The sequence below is a fragment of the Heterodontus francisci genome, chromosome 32, assembly GCF_036365525.1.
Source record: "Heterodontus francisci isolate sHetFra1 chromosome 32, sHetFra1.hap1, whole genome shotgun sequence".
In the NCBI taxonomy this organism is placed as follows: Eukaryota; Metazoa; Chordata; class Chondrichthyes; order Heterodontiformes; family Heterodontidae; genus Heterodontus; species Heterodontus francisci.
Window position 1 is genome coordinate 48,157,790 of NC_090402.1, and position 18,630 is coordinate 48,176,419.

At 46.3% G+C, this 18,630-nt stretch overlaps 1 protein-coding gene across 1 annotated transcript in view; it reads left to right on the plus strand.

Annotated features, from left to right (window-relative positions):
• Positions 1 to 18,630, plus strand: part of lrsam1 (leucine rich repeat and sterile alpha motif containing 1) — a 108,196-nt gene that overhangs the window by 23,323 nt on the left and 66,243 nt on the right. Inside the window, 4 exon segments of the mRNA XM_068012749.1 lie at positions 1,244 to 1,374; positions 11,965 to 11,994; positions 15,467 to 15,589; positions 17,214 to 17,353. Of these exon segments, the coding sequence (XP_067868850.1) occupies positions 1,244 to 1,374; positions 11,965 to 11,994; positions 15,467 to 15,589; positions 17,214 to 17,353 (424 nt within the window).

Below are 18,630 nucleotides of genomic sequence, written 5' to 3' on the forward strand. Positions count from 1 at the left end.
TTGGCCAGGACTCTGGGGAGAATTCTCCTACTCTTCCTCAAATAGTGCCATGGGATCTTTTGCATCCAATTGAGGAAGCAGACATGGCCTTGGTTTAACATCCCATCTGAAAGATGGTACCTCCGGCAGTGCAGCATTCTCTTAGTACTACACTGGAGTGTCAGCCTGGAATATGTGCTCCAGTCTCGAGTGGCAATTGAACCCATGACATTCTGACTGAGGTGAAAGTGCTTCCTCTGAGCCACGACCAACACCTTGGCTCAGTGGGAACACTCCTGGAAAAGGAAAGGACAGAGTGACGTCTCAGGTGGAATCCTTTATTAGATTGGAAACTCTTTCAGAGGCTGACTGACCCAATGTGTAAATCTGACAATTCCCATTTAGATTATTGTTGACTGTTTAGTGTCATAAATGGATGTTAATTTATCACTAGCATCGTGTTGAATGGTGATTTAATTTGTTCAAATTTTCACAGCCCTTTTTTTTTAAACCCTTGACACAGCCCTTATTTCCCAACTATTTAGAGTCATAGAGAGATACAGCACTGAAACTGGCCCTTCAGCCAGTCTGTGCTGACCAACAACCACCCATTTATACTAATCCTACATTAATCCCACATTCCAGGTTCCACAGACTGTTCTCCCTCCTGCATCTTGGCTAGATTTGGGCTCTGTTCCCACGCTTTGCTAGGGTAAAATTTCAAAGAAGTGGAAGGGAGTTCTCCCTGGCATCCTGGCCAATATTTATTCCTGAACCAACATCGCTTTAAGAAAAAAGTAATTATCTGGTCATTATCACATTGTGGGATCTTGCTGTCTGCACGTGACTGTTGTACTTCTTGGGGTTGGCTGTAAAGTGCTTTGGAGTGTTCTGAGGTTTTGAAAGATACTACATAAATGCAAGTCCTTTTTAAGATCACCTATCTACTCTAACTGCTCCCAGTGAGTCCCATTGGAAAAGAGGAATGCTGAGGTGATGGCAGAGCAGCCTTGGTTTCAATCACCTTAAACACGCCCTGCTCCTCCCCTCACCCTCTCCCATACGTGAAGAATAGCCACTTGGGTGGACGTCAGGGAAAGGGGAGACAAAAAATGGGAAGGCATTACAGGGGTGAAAGCAAGTTGGGTGCTGTTTACTTTCTGTGGGGGATGTTTAAGAAAAGGAGCAGGCTTGAAATGGTCAGGTTACAGGCCTCACTGTGGACATGATTGGATCAGCCTGGTATTTTCCGCTTTCATTCCAGATCTTGGAATCGAGTACATGCCTCCCTCTCAGTACCTGCTCTCGGTGCTGGAGAGTGACGGTAATGTGCCAGGGAGTGACGGAGTCGACGGCATGTTCCAACAGCAGATGCAGGAGTCGGAGATGTGGCAGGTGAGAAGTGCAGAGTTGGAGGGTTCTGTCTGTGAACTAACGTTGATGATGAATTATGTGACTCTGTCACCCTCTCCCCACGCCCCCCTCCCCCCAACACTTAAACAATGGACTTGGTCCGTTTCCTACCGAGTTCCTACATGAACAGTGTGCAAGTGAATAGAAGACATATGCAAACAGTCCAGCTTGAGTTAAGGGTCAGAAGCACACAGTGCAGTTTAGGCTAGGTTGTTTTGGCAAGTTGACTCCTATCAGTACAGCGCCCAGCTGTCCATTGGTGTGAATTTGTATGAGATCTGTGTTCCAGGTGTCAGTATCAAGCATTCTTAGTTCAGGTATAACATGACCAGGTGCAGAGTACAGCTTCTTCTACTCTTGCCCCAAGCATGTGCTCAGCCTCTAACCCCCAAAGAGCTCCCTCTGCTCTCTCCCAACTGTACAATTTTACCATTTCCCACACCAGCCATTCTGCAGCCTCTCTCTAACTGTGACTGTTTTGATGCATTCCTGTACTGCAAACCTATGATTGATAAGACAGGAATCTGATCAGTGCTGCTCTTTCTGGGAGTTCATTGCCCGGGTTGATTGCTCTTTGTATGAATTGTGATTTTGTGACAACAATCCTAACTTTACCTTTTGCTAGTTTGAACATATGTACCTTCTTCTGCTCTGGTGATTTAACTTGAAATAATAGTCCAGATTTACCATTTACTGCCTTGTAAACCTCTGTAAGGTCACCTCTTAGATGCTTCTCTAACAAGGCTTTGCTCATAACTTGAACTGTACTGCTGCCGATCAGTTTTCTGGCTGTGTTCTGCACTGCCTCTGTTGTTTAAATGCCCCCCTGTCTCTCGCTGACAGAGGTGGGCACAGTCTGAGCTGTGGTCCGACCAGAGCCAGTTTGATCACAACCATAAGGGCCATGTAGCTCAACATTCTGTTGGGGCTTTTTATTACTGCTCTACATTGAGTGTACTGAGACTCCTCAACTTCACCCATTGCTATCCCAATGCGTGTATGGAGTATTATAGAGTCTCACAACACCGAAGGAGGCCATTCATCTCATTGTGCTTTTTGAAAGAGCTATCCAATGAGACTCGCTACCCTGCTCTTTTTCCCATAGTTGTGCAAATTTATCCTTTTCAAGTATTTATCTAATTGTCTTTTGAAAGTTACTTTTGAATCTGTTTCCACCACCCTTTCAGGAAGTGCAATCCAGAACACAACAACTCGCTGCAATAAAAATATTCTCATTTCTCTACTGAATTTTTTTGTCTATTATCTAATATCTGTGTCCTCTAATTATTGACCTTCCTGCCACGGAAACAGTTTTTCTGTATTTACTGTCAAACTAAATCTCATCATAACCTTCTCTGTTCTGAGGAGAGCAATTCCAGCTTCTCTAGTCTTTCCACATAAGTGAAGTCTCTCATCTCTGGTACCACTCTGGTAAATCTTTGCACCCACATCCTCCTTAAAGTGAGGTGCCCAGAATTGGACACAACACTCTAACTAGGGCTAACCAGTAATTTATGAAGGTTTAACATTTTTTACATTTTTTTTTTTATAATCTCCAGCATTGAATTCCATCTGCTATCATTCTGCCCATTCACATATCTTGTCCAAATTATTCTGTAATTTCCAAGCTGCTTCCCCTGATTCAACAGCGCCTATTAATTTAGTGTCATCTGCAGATTTGAACATTTTGCATTGGGTTTGTGGGCCCAAATCATGATAAATTAGAAACTCTGGTGGTTCCAAAACTGACCATTGGGACACCACTCCATCTTGTGCCCCACCTTGATGTAACTCTTCAAACAAGTACCCAATGTTTGCTACCCTTCATCTATACCCAGGGTTTACTCTGGATCTCTACAGCTCTGATTAAAAGACTTTCATGTGAAATTTTGTCTAATGCTCCCTGAACGTCTAAATATGATGCATTGTCGCTCTTCACAGTCCACTCGGGATGTCACTTCCTCAAAGTGCGAGAGATCCTGTCTGTATCCACATTAACTGGTGTCAGCTATAATAATACTCAATTTTTGTCTTTTTGGGCTGTAGTTATTGGTCAGTTTAAGGGGTGTGTCTGTGGTGGGTTTGGTGGGCAGTCTCGTGCATGGGTGGCACGTGGGGCTGCCATTGGTTGGTGGTGACAGTTGAAGGTAAGGGGAGCCCAACAACAAAGTTCCATTCTCCCAGTTTCTCTGTCTCCAACACATCTGCTCTGATAATGTTAACTTCCACGACAGTGCTTCTGATATGTTTTCCTTTTTCCTCAACCGAGAATTCCCCCCCCCCCCCACTGTGGTTTGCAAGGCCTTCAACCGTGTCCGGCTCATTTTCCTCACCTCTACCCTCACCCCTTTCCCTCCCTCCCAGAACTGCGGTGGGGTTCCCCTTGTCCTCACTTTCCACCCTACCAGCCTCCACATCCAAAGGACATTTCCGCCGCTTCCAGCGTGATGCCACTACCAAACGCGTCTTCCCCTGTCAGCATTCCGAAGGGATCGTTCCCTCCGCAACATCCTCGTCCACTCCTCCATTACCCCAACACCTCGTCCCCTTCCCATGGCACCTTCCCTTGCAGTCGCAGGAGGTGTAATACCTGCCCATTTACCTCCTCTCTCCTCACTATCCAAGGCCCCAAACACTCCTTTCAGGTGAAGCAGTGATTTACTTATACTTCTTTCAATATAGTGTACTGTATTCACTGCTCACAACGTGGTCGCCTCTACATTGGGGAGACCAAACGCAGACTGGGTGACCACTTTGCGGAACACCTTTGCTCAGTCCGTAAGCAGGACCCCGAGCTTCTGGTTGCTGGCCATTTCAACACCGCCCCCGCCCCCCGCTCTCATGCTCACATCTCTGTCCTGGGATTGCTGCAGTGTTCCAGCGAACATCATCGCAAGCTTAAACAAGTCACGAGGTCTGACTCTCGACAAAATTTATATCTATATTCCTAGGCCTGTTTTTACACCTGGATGGCTTTATGTAGCTTTTTCCAGAGTCGTGATGTTTTGATTCTGTTAATGTCTCCGCTAAAAGAATAACCAGGAATCCTGTATTTAAAGAAGTACTGTTTCAATAAAGATACAAATTTGACTGCAAATGTATTGCGGGTCTCTGCTAGTTACAACATGTTACAATTAAGTTTTGGGTAGCAGCACTATAATATAAACAAGATAGCATCAGTATGTTTTACCAACACAGGATGCATCACCTAAAGGGGGGGAAAGATTGTTCTGATCCCCAGTTTTCTGTTTGTGTGACAATTGAGTGCACTTCACAGTGGTATACAGTAGGGAGGGAGTTGTCCTGGGAGTCCTCAACATTGACTCCGGACCCCATGAAGTCTCATGGCATCAGGTCAAACATGGGCAAGGTAGCCTCCTACTGATTACCGCCTACCACCCTCCCTCAGCTGATGACTCTGTACTCCTCCACGTTGAACACCACTTGCAGGAAACACTGAGGGTGGCAAGGGCACAAAATGTACTCTGGGTGGGGGACTTCAATGTCCATCACCAAGAGTGGCTCGGTAGCAACACTACTGACCGAGCTGGCCGAGTACTAAAGGACATAGCTGCTAGACTGGGTCTGCGGCAGGTGGTGGGGGAACCAACACGAGGGAAAAACATACTTGACCCCGTCCTCACCAATCTACCTGCTGCAGATGCTTCTGTCCATGACAGTATTGGTAGGAGTGACCACCGCACAGTCCTTGTGGAGACAAGGTCCCCCCTTCACATTGAGGATACCATCCATGGTGTTGTGTGGCACAATCACCGTGTTAAATGGGATAGATTTCGAACAGATCTAGCAATGCAAAACTGGGCATCCATGAGGCGCTGTGGGCCATCAGCAGCAGCAGAATTTTACTCAGCCACAATCTGTAACCTCATGGCCCGGCATATTCCCCACTCTACCATTACCATCAAGCCAGGAGACCAACCCTGGTTCAATGAAGAGTGCAGGAGGGCATGCCAGGAGCAGCACCTGGCTTACCTCCAAATGAGGTGTCAGCCTGGTGAAGCTACAACACAGGACTATCTGTGTGCCAAACTACGTAAGCAGCATGCAATAGACAGAGCTAAGTGATCCCATAACTAACGGATCAGATCCAAGCTCTGCAATCCTGCCACATCCAGCCGTGAATGGTGGTGGATAATTAAACAAATAACTGGAGGAGGTGGCTCCACAAATATCCCCATCCTCAATGATGGGGGCGCCCAGCACATCAGTGTGAAAGATAAGGCTGAAGCATTTGCAACAATCTTCAGTCAGAAGTGCCAAGTTGATGATCCATCTCGGCCTCCTCCTGAAGTCCCCAGCATCACAGATGCCAAACTTCAGCCAATTCGATTCACTCCGCGTGATATCAAGAAACGACTGAAGGCACTGGATACTGCAAAAGCTATGGGCCCTGACAATATTCCGGCAACAGTACTGAAGACCTGTGCTCCAGAACTTGCCGCGCCCCTAGCCAAGCTGTTCCAGTACAGCTACAACACTGGCATCTACCCGGCAATGTGGAAAATTGCCCAGGTATGGCCTGTACACAAAAAACAGGACAAGACCAACCTGTCCAATTACTGCCCCATCAGTCTACCCTCAATCATCAGTAAAGTGATGGAAGGTGTCATCAACACTGCCATCAAGCGGCACTTGCTTAGCAATAACCTATTCAGTTTGGGTTCCGCCACTCAGCTCCTGACCTCATTACAGCCTTGGTTCAAACATGGACAAAAGAGCTGAACTCAAAAGGTGAGGTGAGAGTGACTGCCCTTGACATCAAGGAGCCCTAGCAAAACTGAGGTCATTGGGAATCAGGGGAAAACCCTCCGCTGGCTGGAGTCATACCTAGTGCAAAGGAAGATGGTTGTGGTTGTTGGAGGTTAATCATCTGAGCTCCAGGACATCACTGCAGGAGTTCCTCAGGGTAGTGTCCTAGGCCCAACCATCTTCAGCTGCTTCATCAATGACCTTCCTTCAATCATAAGGTCAGAAGTGGGGATGTTCGCTGATTGTGCAATGTTCAGCACCATTTGTGACTCCTCAGATACTGAAGCAGTCCGTTTAGAAATGCAGCAAGACCTGGACAATATCGAAGCTTGGGCTGATAAGTGGCAAGTAACATTCGCGCCACACAAGTGCCAGGCAATGACCATCTCCAACAAGAGAGAATATAACCATCTCCCCTTGACATTCAATGGCATTATCATCGCTGAATCCCTCTATCAACATCCTAGGGGCTACCATTGACCAGAAACTGAACTGGAGTAGCCATATAAATACCGTGGCTACAAGAGCAGGTCAGAGGCTAGGAATCTTGCGGCGAATAACTCACCTCCTGACTCCCCAAAGCCTGTCCACCATCTACAAGGCACAAGTCAGGAGTGTGATGGAATACTCTCCACTTGCCTGGATGGGTGCAGCTCCAACAACACTCAAGAAGCTTGACACCATCCAGGACAAAGCAGCCCACTTGATTGGCACCCCATCCACAAACATTCACTCCCTCCACCACTGACGCACAGTGGCAGCAGTGTGTACCATCTACAAGATGCACTGCAGCAATGCACCAAGGCTCCTTCGACGGCACCTTCCAAACCCGTGACCTCTACCAAGTAGAAGGACAAGGGCAGCAAATACATGGGAACACTACCACCTGCAAGTTCCCCTCCAAGTCACACACCATCCTGACTTGGAACTATATCGCCGTTCCTTCACTGTTGCTGGGTCAAAATCCTGGAACTTCTTTCCTAACAGCACTGTGGGTGTACCTACCCCAAATAGACTGCAGCGGTTCAAGAAGGCATCTCACCACCACCTTCTCAAGGACAATTGGGGATGGGCAATAAATGCTGGCCTGGCCAGTGACGCCCACATCCCATGAATGAATAAATAAAAACAAACAGTTCCAGGCCAGAACGAAACTGTTCAGTGGATTAAGTGAGAGTGGAGCAAATACCATACTCAAAGCTGTACTTCTGGTTCTGTGGCCTGAGGTTACGGAACTCCCAATTACTTCTATCTCTGCTATTGAGAAAGAAGAACAAGGTCGTCATGAAATCTGATCCAGTCAGTCCTTTCACATGTGAAATTTGAGCCCAGATATTTTAGTGCCACTGTTTCCTAGTTTCTAATATCTAATGTAATTTAACATTTATACATAATTAATCACAGCTTAAGTCATCAAGGCTGGAAATGTTTACCTCCTGTTATATTGGGGCGGCACAGTGGCGCAGTGGTTAGCACCGCAGCCTCACAGCTCCAGCGACCCGGGTTCAATTCTGGGTACTGCCTGTGTGGAGTTTGCAAGTTCTCCCTGTGTCTGCGTGGGTTTTCGCCGGGTGCTCCGGTTTCCTCCCACAAGCCAAAAGACTTGCAGGTTGGTAGGTAAATTGGCCATTATAAATTGCCACTAGTATAGGTAGGTGGCAGGGAAATATAGGGACAGGTGGGGATGTTTGGTAGGAATATGGGATTACTGAAGGATTAGTATAAATGGGTGGTTGATGGTCAGCACAGACTCGGTGGGCTGAAGGGCCTGTTTCAGTGCTGTATCTCTAAACTAAACATAAGCACCATGAATGTAAGTGCAACTTGGCTGCAGCATAACCCCACCTTTGTCTTTGTAAACTAATCCAAAACATGAATATTTGATGATCACTAATAAATCCAATAAGGAATTCAAGAGAAGGTTGTTTACCCAGAGAGTAGCTAGAATGTGAAACTTGCTGCCACATGGAGTAGTTCAAGTGAATAGCAGCGATGAGTGCAGCTCCAATCAAGAAGCTTGTCACCTTTCAGGACAAAGCAGCCCGCTTGATCGGCACCCCATCCAACACCTTCAACATTCACTCCCTCCACCACCGGCGCACAGTGGCAGCAGTGTGTACCATCTACAAGATGCACTGCAGCAACGCATCAAGGCTCTTTCGACAGCACCTTCCAAAGCTTTACCACCGAGAAGGACAAGGGCAGCAGATGTATGGGAACATCCCCACCTGCAAGTTCCCCTCCAAGTGTCACACCATCCTGACTTGGAACTATATCGCAATTCCTTCACTGTTGCTGGGACAGAATCCTGGAACTCCCTTCCTCACAGCACTGTTGGTGTACCTACACCAGATGAACTGCAACAGTTCAAGAAGGTGGTTCACCACCACCAGCTCATGGACAATAAATGCTGGCATTGGCAGAGACGGCCACATCCCATGAATGAATTTTTTTTAAAGAAAGATGCGTCTAGAATGCACTGCCTGAAAAAATGGTGAAAGCAGAGTCGATATCAAAAGGGAACTGCATAAATGCTTGAAGGGGAAAATGTGCAGGGCTGTGAGGCAAGAGCAGGGGAATGGGACGAATTGAATAGCTCTTTCAAAAACCACCACAGGCATGATAGACTGAATGGCCTATTCCCATGATTCATGGGAAAGCTAGCTAAGTATATGAGGGAGAAAGGAATAAAATGATATCTTGATAGGGTGAGAGCAGAGCAGGCTCACATAGAGCATAAGCGTCAACATAGATCTATTGGACTGAATGGTCTCTGCTGCGTCAAAGCTAAAGCAATATACTGCAATGCCTGAAATCTGAAATAAAAACAGAAAATACTGGAAATACTGAGCAGGTCAGGCAGCATCTGTGGAGAGAGAAACAGAGATAACGTTTCAGGTTGATGACCTTCATCAGAACTGGGAAAAGTTAGAACTGTAATTGGTTTTAAGTAAATGAAAGGGCAGAGGGTGGGAAAAGAACAAAAGGGAAGGTCTGAGTTAGGTTGGAAGACAGAGGGGTTAAATGACAAATTGGCCATTATAAAATTGTCCCTAGTATAGGTAGGTGGTAGGGAAATATAAGGACAGGTGGGGATGTGGTAGGAATATGGAATTAGTGTAGGATTAGTATATAAATGGGTGGTTGATGGTTGGCACAGACTCGGTGGGCCGAAGGGCCTGTTTCAGTGCTGTATCTCTAAACTAAACTAAACTAAAACTAAAAAGGTTTCGTGGTACAAAGGCAAAGGGAGTGGTAATGGGACAAGTAAAGAAACAAAAGATGTGTCCAGAGGAGTCTGAACGGCAGAATGCTAAGGAGCTGCTATCTGAAAGCGAAAAAAAGACTAATGAGAGAAAAAAATAAAACCAGCAAAGAAAATAGAAACAAAATGGGGACAGAGATTACAATCTAAAATTGTTGAACTCAGTATTGAGTCCGGAAGGTTGTAAAGTGCCTAAATGAAAGATGAGCTGCTCACAGAATCATAGAGTCATAGAAACGTTACGGCACAGAAGGAGGCCATTCAGCCCATCGTGTCTGCGCCGGCTGTTCCACAAAATTACATTGAGCTTAATTAGAAGGCTGCAGGAGGCCAACGACAGAAATGTCAGAGTGGGAGCACGGTGGAAATTAAAATGAAGGGTGACTGGAAGCTTGGGGTCACACTTGCGGACTGAATGGGAGTGTAGAGGAGACCGCATTGTGAGCAACGAGTACAGGATACTAAATTGAAAGAAGTACATATAAATCAATGTTTCACCTGGAAGGAGTGTTTGGGGCCCTGGACGTTGAGAAGGGAGGAGGTAAAAGGACATCTCCTGCGCTTGCATGGAAAGTTGCCTTGGGAAGGGGGTGATTGAGGTGTGGACCAGGGTATCACGGAGGGAATGGTCCCTTTGGAGTGCTGAAAGGGGGGTTGAGGGGATGAAGTGTTTGGTGGTGGCATCACACTGGAGGTGGCGGAGGAAGGTCCATTGAATACCGAGTCTGCTGGGTGGAAGTTGAGCACAAGGGGAACCCTATCATGGTTCTGGGAGGGAGGGGAGGGAGAGAAGAATTGTGTGAAATGGAATGGACACGGTCAAGGTTCCAGTCAACCATGGTTGGGGAGATTCCTTGGTTGAGGAAAAAGAAAGACATATCCAAAGTACTTGTATGGAAGGATGCATCATCAGAGCAGATGCGATACAGAAACTGGGAGAATGGAGTAGAGTTCTTACAGGAAGAGGGGTGTGAGGAAGTGTAGTCAAGGTAGCTGTGGGAGTCAGTGGGCTGATAGTGAATATTGGTTGATAGCCTATCCCCAGAAATAGAGACAGAGAAGTTGAGAAAGGGAAGAGTTGGAAGTGCACCATATGCAGGTGAGAGAAGGGTGGAAATTGGAAACAAAGTTGATTTAATTTTCCAATTCGGGGCGAGAGCAGGAAATGGCTTTGATGCAGTCATCAATGTACTGGAAAAAGGAGGTGAGGGAGGGGGCCTGAGTAGGATTGTAAGAATGTTCCACATATCCCACCTGCTAGGGCCCATGCAGGTTCCAATAGCAAGACCTTTTATTTGGGGGAAGTGAGTGGAGTTGAAGAAGTTGTTCATGTGAGAACAAGTTCAACCAGGCGGAGGAGGGTAGTGGTAAATGAGGACTTGGTGGGCCTTTGTTCAAGGAAGAAGTGGAGAGCCCTCAGACCAGCCTGGTACAGGATGGAGGTGCAGAGAGATTGGGCCTACATGGTGAAAAGGAGACAGGGCCAGGAAACTGGAATTTTTAAAGTGACAGGGCATTGGAAGAGTCACAGATGTTGAAGGGAAACAAGAAAGATGGACTACTTATGAAGTGCTTTAACTGTTGCAATGTGAGAAACATGGCAGCCAATTCACACACAATAAGGTCTCACAAACAGCAATATGATAATGACCAGATAATCTGTGTTTGTGATATTGATTGAAGAATAAATGTTGGCCTGGACACCGTGGATAACTCTCCTGCCCTTCTTGAAATGGTGCATGGGATCTTTTACATCCACCCAAGCAGGCAGGCGGGGCCTCAGTTTAACATCTTATCTGTAAGGTGGAACCTCTGACAGTGCAGTGCACCCTCTGCTGCACTGGAGTGTCCATCTTGATTTTTGTGCTCTAGTCTTGGAGTGGAACTTTTTGTGAATCTTGGGAAGGAGGTAGAAGCAGGATCAGAGGTCATGAAGGAAGATCTCCAGAGGAGATGAGGTCAGTGACACTCTCTGAAATAGTGGCTTGATGTTTGGTGGTGGAATCGTGGTCCGGGGGAGGTAGGAGGAGATGTCAGAGAGTTGGTGTTTGGCCTCTGCTTGGTAGAGGCAGACGTCAGTGCATTTCTGTGTTGTGCATTCTGTGTAATTCAGCCGTCAGAATTCGCTCCTTCTCTATTGTGTGTTCACGTTAGTGTACCTGCACTGTGCATATCTGAGTAAGTGTTAACTAGCATCCCTGCTTCATTGTGAAGGGATAGCAGACGGACCTCGACGTCCTGACCCCACACTTCCTTATGCTTATTGGAAGCTGGAGTGTGATGGGCCCACAGCTACCCTTCATGGTGCTCATTGATTGTCCAGCATTGCGTCATTCTGGAAGCTTTGGCACCCTTTTTTCTTCTGTCTTCCCCCTCCCTCCAAAAACATTTAATCTGCTGTCTATGATGCTGCGCACTCGAGCAAGACTTTTAAAGTCAGTCAGTGGCAGGTGAGGTGGATGATGCATGTACAAAGGCAGGTGCTTGAAGTGACTGTTTGCAGGTGCTGTATTAACAGGAGTTTTATTTCATTACAGAACAAATTCATGGACTACGAAAAGAGGAAGGTAAGAAAGTGCACATAGCTGTTTCTCTGTGTAGTTGGATTGATTATTATTTTTAAATAAATCTGAATGGATCCTCGCTAATTGTCCATCTTGAATCCAGTATTGAAAGCAATGCACTAACTCTCTTCCACTCAATCCCATTGTATTGAATTGCAATTGTCCAAACCCTTCCCAATCCCAACCGTGGTACAATATTCCATTGGGCAAAACCCTTTTCCTATTCCCATCCCAGAGCACAGAATTCCATTGGGTCCAACCCTTTCCCATTCACACCCATTGCACAGAATTCCCATTGTTCAAATTATTTCCCAATTCCACTCATGGTACAGAATTCCAAAGGGCAATATGCTTTTCCCACTCTCACCCCGAGTTCTAATGTACCAAAACCTTCCAAACTGGTAATGCATATTCTAAAACCCAGTGTAACATTGCTTATATTATCGCCCATTAGATTGTTCATCTGCTCTTTATATGGCAAACCCATTTGTTTCTGTGCCATACTTTCAAGATGGTGGAGCAATTTGTATCAGAACGTATCACACTTGTCAAAATGTGACATTGTGGTGGAATCGATGCCCTGCTCCTCTGGTGCCTCTCAAAGGCATTCCCCACAGTTCCTCTAATGGTCAGCCTGGTTCTTGCTCAGACTCATAATTGCTTCTTGGCTCGTGACACCATTCTTGCAACATATATTTAATCTAACATTAAGCAGTCATGCTCTCCATTAAGTTTTTGGGCTTTTCACTTTGGCAGTTTATCCAGAAGCAAAAGATAAATAAAGAAGTTTGGGTGAGAGGTTACCTGAATAAACAGCAGGCAGACATAATCAAGCCTTGTTTGGTTCTAATTTTCTGCTGTTACTTCAAGACTTAACCATTCATTTGAATAAGAAAGCTAGAGGTATTTTCCCAAAGACATTCCGCATAATTCCTCTAATGGCCAGCCTGTTTCTTGCTCTGACTTGCTGACTGCTTATTTCCCTGTTTACATTTTGTTAAAAGGAAAAAAAAAACCTTGTTTCATTCAGGCTTTTCGGGTCACTGTCTTTCACTTCAGCAGAAACATATTAGTGAAACAGAATGAAATCCAGTTTATGGGAATGTACAATCACACAGTGACTGCTAAACGGTCCCGTGCCAGTCACAGCGCGGTCGCACCCAGTCACGTCCCGGTCATAACACGGTCCGGCCCAGTCTCAACGCAGTCGTAGCTGGTCAGTGGTGTCCTGAGTTCGGAGAATTGCACAACAGGATGGTCTGTGGTCTGTAAGTGGCTGTTTTAACTGGGGTTTATTTATAGAAGGGTCTGATGCAAGCCAATATTATTTGAGCAATGCTCTGCTCAACGACGTCCCATGCACTCCTCTAAGGACACATTGGCTTTCTGTGGTGTTTGATTTGCTGAAGAAAAGAATGATTGGATTCTTCTCCAAACAGGAGTTTTTCTCCTGATAATCTCCCTCTCCTGAGCTTTGTCCTTGATCTTTATGTCGTCATTGTCGACAGGAATAGTGCCGGAAGACTAGAGGATAGCAAATGTTGTCCCCTTGTTCAAGAAGGGGAGTAGAGACAGCCCTGGTAATTATAGACCTGTGAGCCTTACTTCGGTTGTGGGTAAAATGTTGGAAAAGGTTATAAGAGACAGGATTTATAATCATCTTGAAAAGAATAAGTTCATTAGCGATAGTCAGCACGGTTTTGTGACGGGTGGGTCGTGCCTCACAAACCTTATTGAGTTTTTCGAGAAGGTGACCAAACAGGTGGATGAGGGTAAAGCAGTGGATGTGGTGTATATGGATTTCAGTAAGGCGTTTGATAAGGTTCCCCATGGTAGGCTATTGCAGAAAATACGGAAGTATGGGGTTGAAGGTGATTTAGAGCTTTGGATCAGAAATTGGCTAGCTGAAAGAAGACAGAGGGTGGTGGTTGATGGCAAATGTTCATCCTGGAGTTTAGTTACTAGTGGTGTACCGCAAGGATCTGTTTTGGGGCCACTGCTGTTTGTCATTTTTATAAATGACCTGGAAGAGGGTGTAGAAGGGTGGGTTAGTAAATTTGCGGATGACACTAAGGTCGGTGGAGTTGTGGATAGTGCCGAAGGATGTTGTAGGGTACAGAGGGACATAGATAGGTTGCAGAGCTGGGCTGAGAGATGGCAAATGGAGTTTAATGTGGAAAAGTGTGAGGTGATTCACCTTGGAAGGAGTAACAGGAATGCAGAGTACTGGGCTAATGGGAAGATTCTTGGTAGTGTAGATGAACAGAGAGATCTTGGTGTCCAGGTACATAAATTCCTGAAGGTTGCTACCCAGGTTAATAGGGCTGTTAAGAAGGCATATGGTGTGTTAGCTTTTATTAGTAGGGGGATCGAGTTTCGGAGCCACGAGGTCATGCTGCAGCTGTACAAAACTCTGGTGAGACCGCACCTGGAGTATTGCGTGCAGTTCTGGTCACCGCATTATAGGAAGGATGTGGAAGCTATGGAAAGGGTGCAGAGGAGATTTACTAGGATGTTGCCTGGTATGGAGGGAAGGTCTTACGAGGAAAGGCTGAGGGACTTGAGGTTGTTTTCGTTGGAGAGAAGGAGGAGGAGAGGTGACTTAATAGAGACATATAAGATAATCAGAGGGTTAGATAGGGTGGATAGTGAGAGTCTTTTTCCTCGGATGGTGATGGCAAACACGAGGGGACATAGCTTTAAGTTGAGGGGTGATAGATATAGGACAGATGTCGGAGGTAGTTTCTTTACTCAGAGAGTAGTAGGGGCGTGGAACGCCCTGCCTGCAACAGTAGTAGACTCGCCAACTTTAAGGGCATTTAAGTGGTCATTGGATAGACATATGGATGAAAATGGAATAGTGTAGGTCAGATGGTTTCACAGGTTGGCGCAACATCGAGGGCCGAAGGGCCTGTACTGCGCTGTAATGTTCTAATTCTAATTCTAATGTTCTAATTCTAAAGCTGTTCCACAAATACCAATCACGCTTCAATACCTTTCCTGAGTCGCCCTTCTTGTTTGAGCCTAATTATGAGGTGGGGCTTCAGTACAGGGAATCACAAGTCACTTGACGCCTACCCCTGTGTACTTTCTATCAGGGGTTGCTGGAAAGTGATTGGAACGGGGAGGGAGACCTGGGTGATTTTCCCACTCCTCAATCTCCCCCACCCCACCCTCTTCCTTTCCCCTGTTAAAAGGCAACCTGCTGCAGCCATTTCTAATACAGTGCTCCAGTTAAATCCAGATTGAACTCGGACTCTTTCTGGTTTCTGCAGCTCAACAGTGCATTTAACAGCTCAGCCTGTCAGAGAAGGCGGGTTGGTTGAGTTGTTGCCACACCGTACCTGACCCAGCCAGTGCCAACTGTGATGTGCCCATCGCTGTGACACAGTGCTGCTGCGGCGCCACGTGCCAAGACAGCACCAACACAAGCTTGTAATGCTGCACTTCACCCCACTGTGTCTCCCTTTCCCAGGAGCAGAAGCAGCAGGAGAAGCTGGCGTTTGAGAGGCAATTGAACGAGGAGCAGCGGGAGAGGACGCAGCTCATCCTGCAGAACAACAGTCACAAGGAGCAAGTCCTGATGACGGTGAAGCAGGTAAACCAGGGAAACAAGTGGACAAAGGACAAAATGGTGGTCAGAGTCACTGCCTGCATAAAACAAAATATAACGTGTGTTAATTTGTAACTTGGTGCAGGATCTCAAGGATCAGTGCTGGCTGATATTGCTTGTTGTGTTCTGGTTGCAGGGGCAGATCAGATGTATCCTGGCCCAGCCCAGCCTAACTCACTTGGGTTACTCCTTTCCCCGTGTACTCTTGGTGCATGGCAGTCTAAAATCTCACCTGTTTCTGAATAATTTTGTGCATCTCTCTGAGACTCCCTGCCTCCCCTCTGTATCACTGGTAGTTGGCGTTCTGTAACTGTAGCTCTCGGCATGTCAGAGAATTGTTACTGAAGTCTCGCTTTGTACCCTGTGCCATCTAGATAATAGACTATAATTTGGCTATTAGAAATTGAAAAATGTTTCATTATTCTTCCAGGTATGAAGGATATCATAAAACTTTGTAGCACAGAAGGAAGCCATTCGGCCCATCGTGCCTGTGCCAACTCTTTGAAAGAGCTATCCAAATTATCCCACTCCCCTGCTCTTCCCTCGTAGCCCTGCAAATTTCTCAAGTATTTATCCAATTCCTCGTTTGAAAGTTACTGTTAAATCTGTTTCCACTGCCCTTTCAGGCAGCGCATTCCAGGTCATCATAACTCACTGTGTAAAAATATATCTCCTCATCTCCCCTCTGATCCTTTTGCCAGTTGTCTTAATCTGTGTCCTCTGGTTACTGGCCCTCCTGCGCAATGAATTGCACCTCGATTTGAAGTAACTTGTTATGTCAGAAAGTACATTAACGTCAAGGCCAGCAATGTCCAAATAAGATGGGTGACGTGTTTGGGAGTTGGTTGAGGGAGGATTGTTGGCCGGGACACCGGGAGAACTCTCTGCTCATCGGGTAGTGCTGCAGCATCCAGCTGTGGAAAATCATCAATGGTTAACTGACACTGTGGCTTTGGTTAAAGGGAAAGCTGAACATTGAGTGCAACTGTCCAACTTATTTTTTTTCCAGTACATTGTGGAGTTTTACTTCTAGCTGCTATACATGGTCACAGCCCTTGAGCCTTCCAACATGGAGCATTTGACCAGATCCCCTGGGCAGCTTCAGGAGAGTGGCAATCTGGATCTCTTGGGAGTTGATAGCCGAGTGCTTGTTGCAGTGGATCAGGCGAGAAGCTTCACATGCAATGTGTGCAAAAATATCATTGACAAAGGAGGACATGATGTTCATGACCTTTGAGGAGATGCCAGTGTCGGAGTGAACCTGCTTCATCCCCCTTGTAGTTGGAAAAGCTCTACTTCCTCTGCCTCTTGCTGCCATGAGCTGTGACTTTACTCCCGACTCTCTTGGCGCCCTTGGCTGCTGGCTTCTGCTTGCCAGGCCAGGCATTGTCATATTCACTTTCAGACTCCGGAATATAAGTGCTGACTCACTATTCCTGCTCTGTGTTTCTCTTCTGATGAAGGGTCACTGACCTGAAATGTTAACTCTGCTTCTCTCTCCACAGATGCTGCCAGAGTATTTCCAGCGTTTCTTGTTTGTGTGTCTATGTTTCTCTCGGCTCTGTGTCACATTTTTTTCTGTGCCTGATCCTCATCTCATGTACCGCAGGAGCAGGGGAAGCTGGATCAGGGTCTCCGAGACCAGCAGCGGTATCTGGAGGTGGAGCGTCAGCGGCTGCAGGAGGAGCTGAAGAGAGGAGAGCACGGAGCCACAAATCTCATCCACAGTTTGCTGGAGGACAGCGAGAGGTGAGGGCAGGGTGGTTGCGATGTGCCTGGTTTTGACTCATATGATCTCTGACAAAGGATAAATGCTGCACCTGCTGAGCAATGGCTGCTGCACTTGACCGTGTGAAGATTAGTGCCAGACTGACTCTGAGCGCATTGCTGTGTCTTCATTGTCAGATGTAATGCACACTGGGACGTCACGTCTTCACTGTAAAAAGTCTAGAAGTGTTAGTGCTGTTACGGCCGAGTGGTGTGGGTGGTACTCACCTGACTGCAGCAAGTGCTTTTTGTTATTAGAATTTAACCCCTTTGTGTTTTATTTGTCAAATAAACAGACAGCAACGGGTTTTCTTAAATAAAAACAAGAAATGCTGGAATCACTCAGCAGGTCTGGCAGCATCTGTGGAAAGAGAAGCAGAGTTAACGTTTCGGGTCAGTGACCCTTCTTCGGAACTGACAAATATTAAAAATGTCACCGGTTATAAGCAAGTGAGGTGGGGGTGGGGCAAGAGGTAACAAAGGAGAAGGTGCAGATTGGACAAGGCCACATAGCTGACCAAAAGGTCATGGAGCAAAGGCAAACAATATGTTAATGGTGTGTTGAAAGATGAAGCATTAGTACAGAATAGGTGTTAACGGACTGAATATTGAACAGCAGCAAGTACAAACATGGAAAAAAACGGTGGGTAAGCAAACTGAACAAACTAAGATGAAATGAAATAAATGCAAAAAAAAAAGGTTGTAAAAAATGTAAAAAAGAAAAAAAGAAGAAAAAAGAAAAACAACTAAAAATGAAAGTAAAATGGGGGGCTGTCATGCTCTGAAATTATTGAACTCAATGTTCAGTCCAGCAGGCTGTAGTGTGCCTAATAGGTAGATGAGATGCTGTTCCTCGAGCTTGCGTTGATCTTCACTGGAACACTGCAGCAATCCCAGGACAGAGATGAGAGCAGGGGGGAATGTTGAAATGGCAAGCAACCGGAAGCTCAGAGTCCTGCTTGCAGACCAAGCGGAGGTGTCCCGCAAAACCGTCACCCAGTCTGCGCTTGGTCTCCCCAATGTAGAGGAGACCACATTGTGAGCAGCGAATACAGTATACTACATTGAAAGAAGTACAAGTAAATCGCTGCTTCACCTGAAAGGAGTGTTTGGGGTCTGGGATAGTGAGGAGAGAGGAGGTAAATGGGCAGGTATTACACCTCCTGCAATTGCAGGGGAAGGTGCCATGGGATGGGGACGAGGTGGTGGGGGTAATGGAGGAGTGGACCAGGGTGTCGCGGAGGGAGCGATCCCTTCGG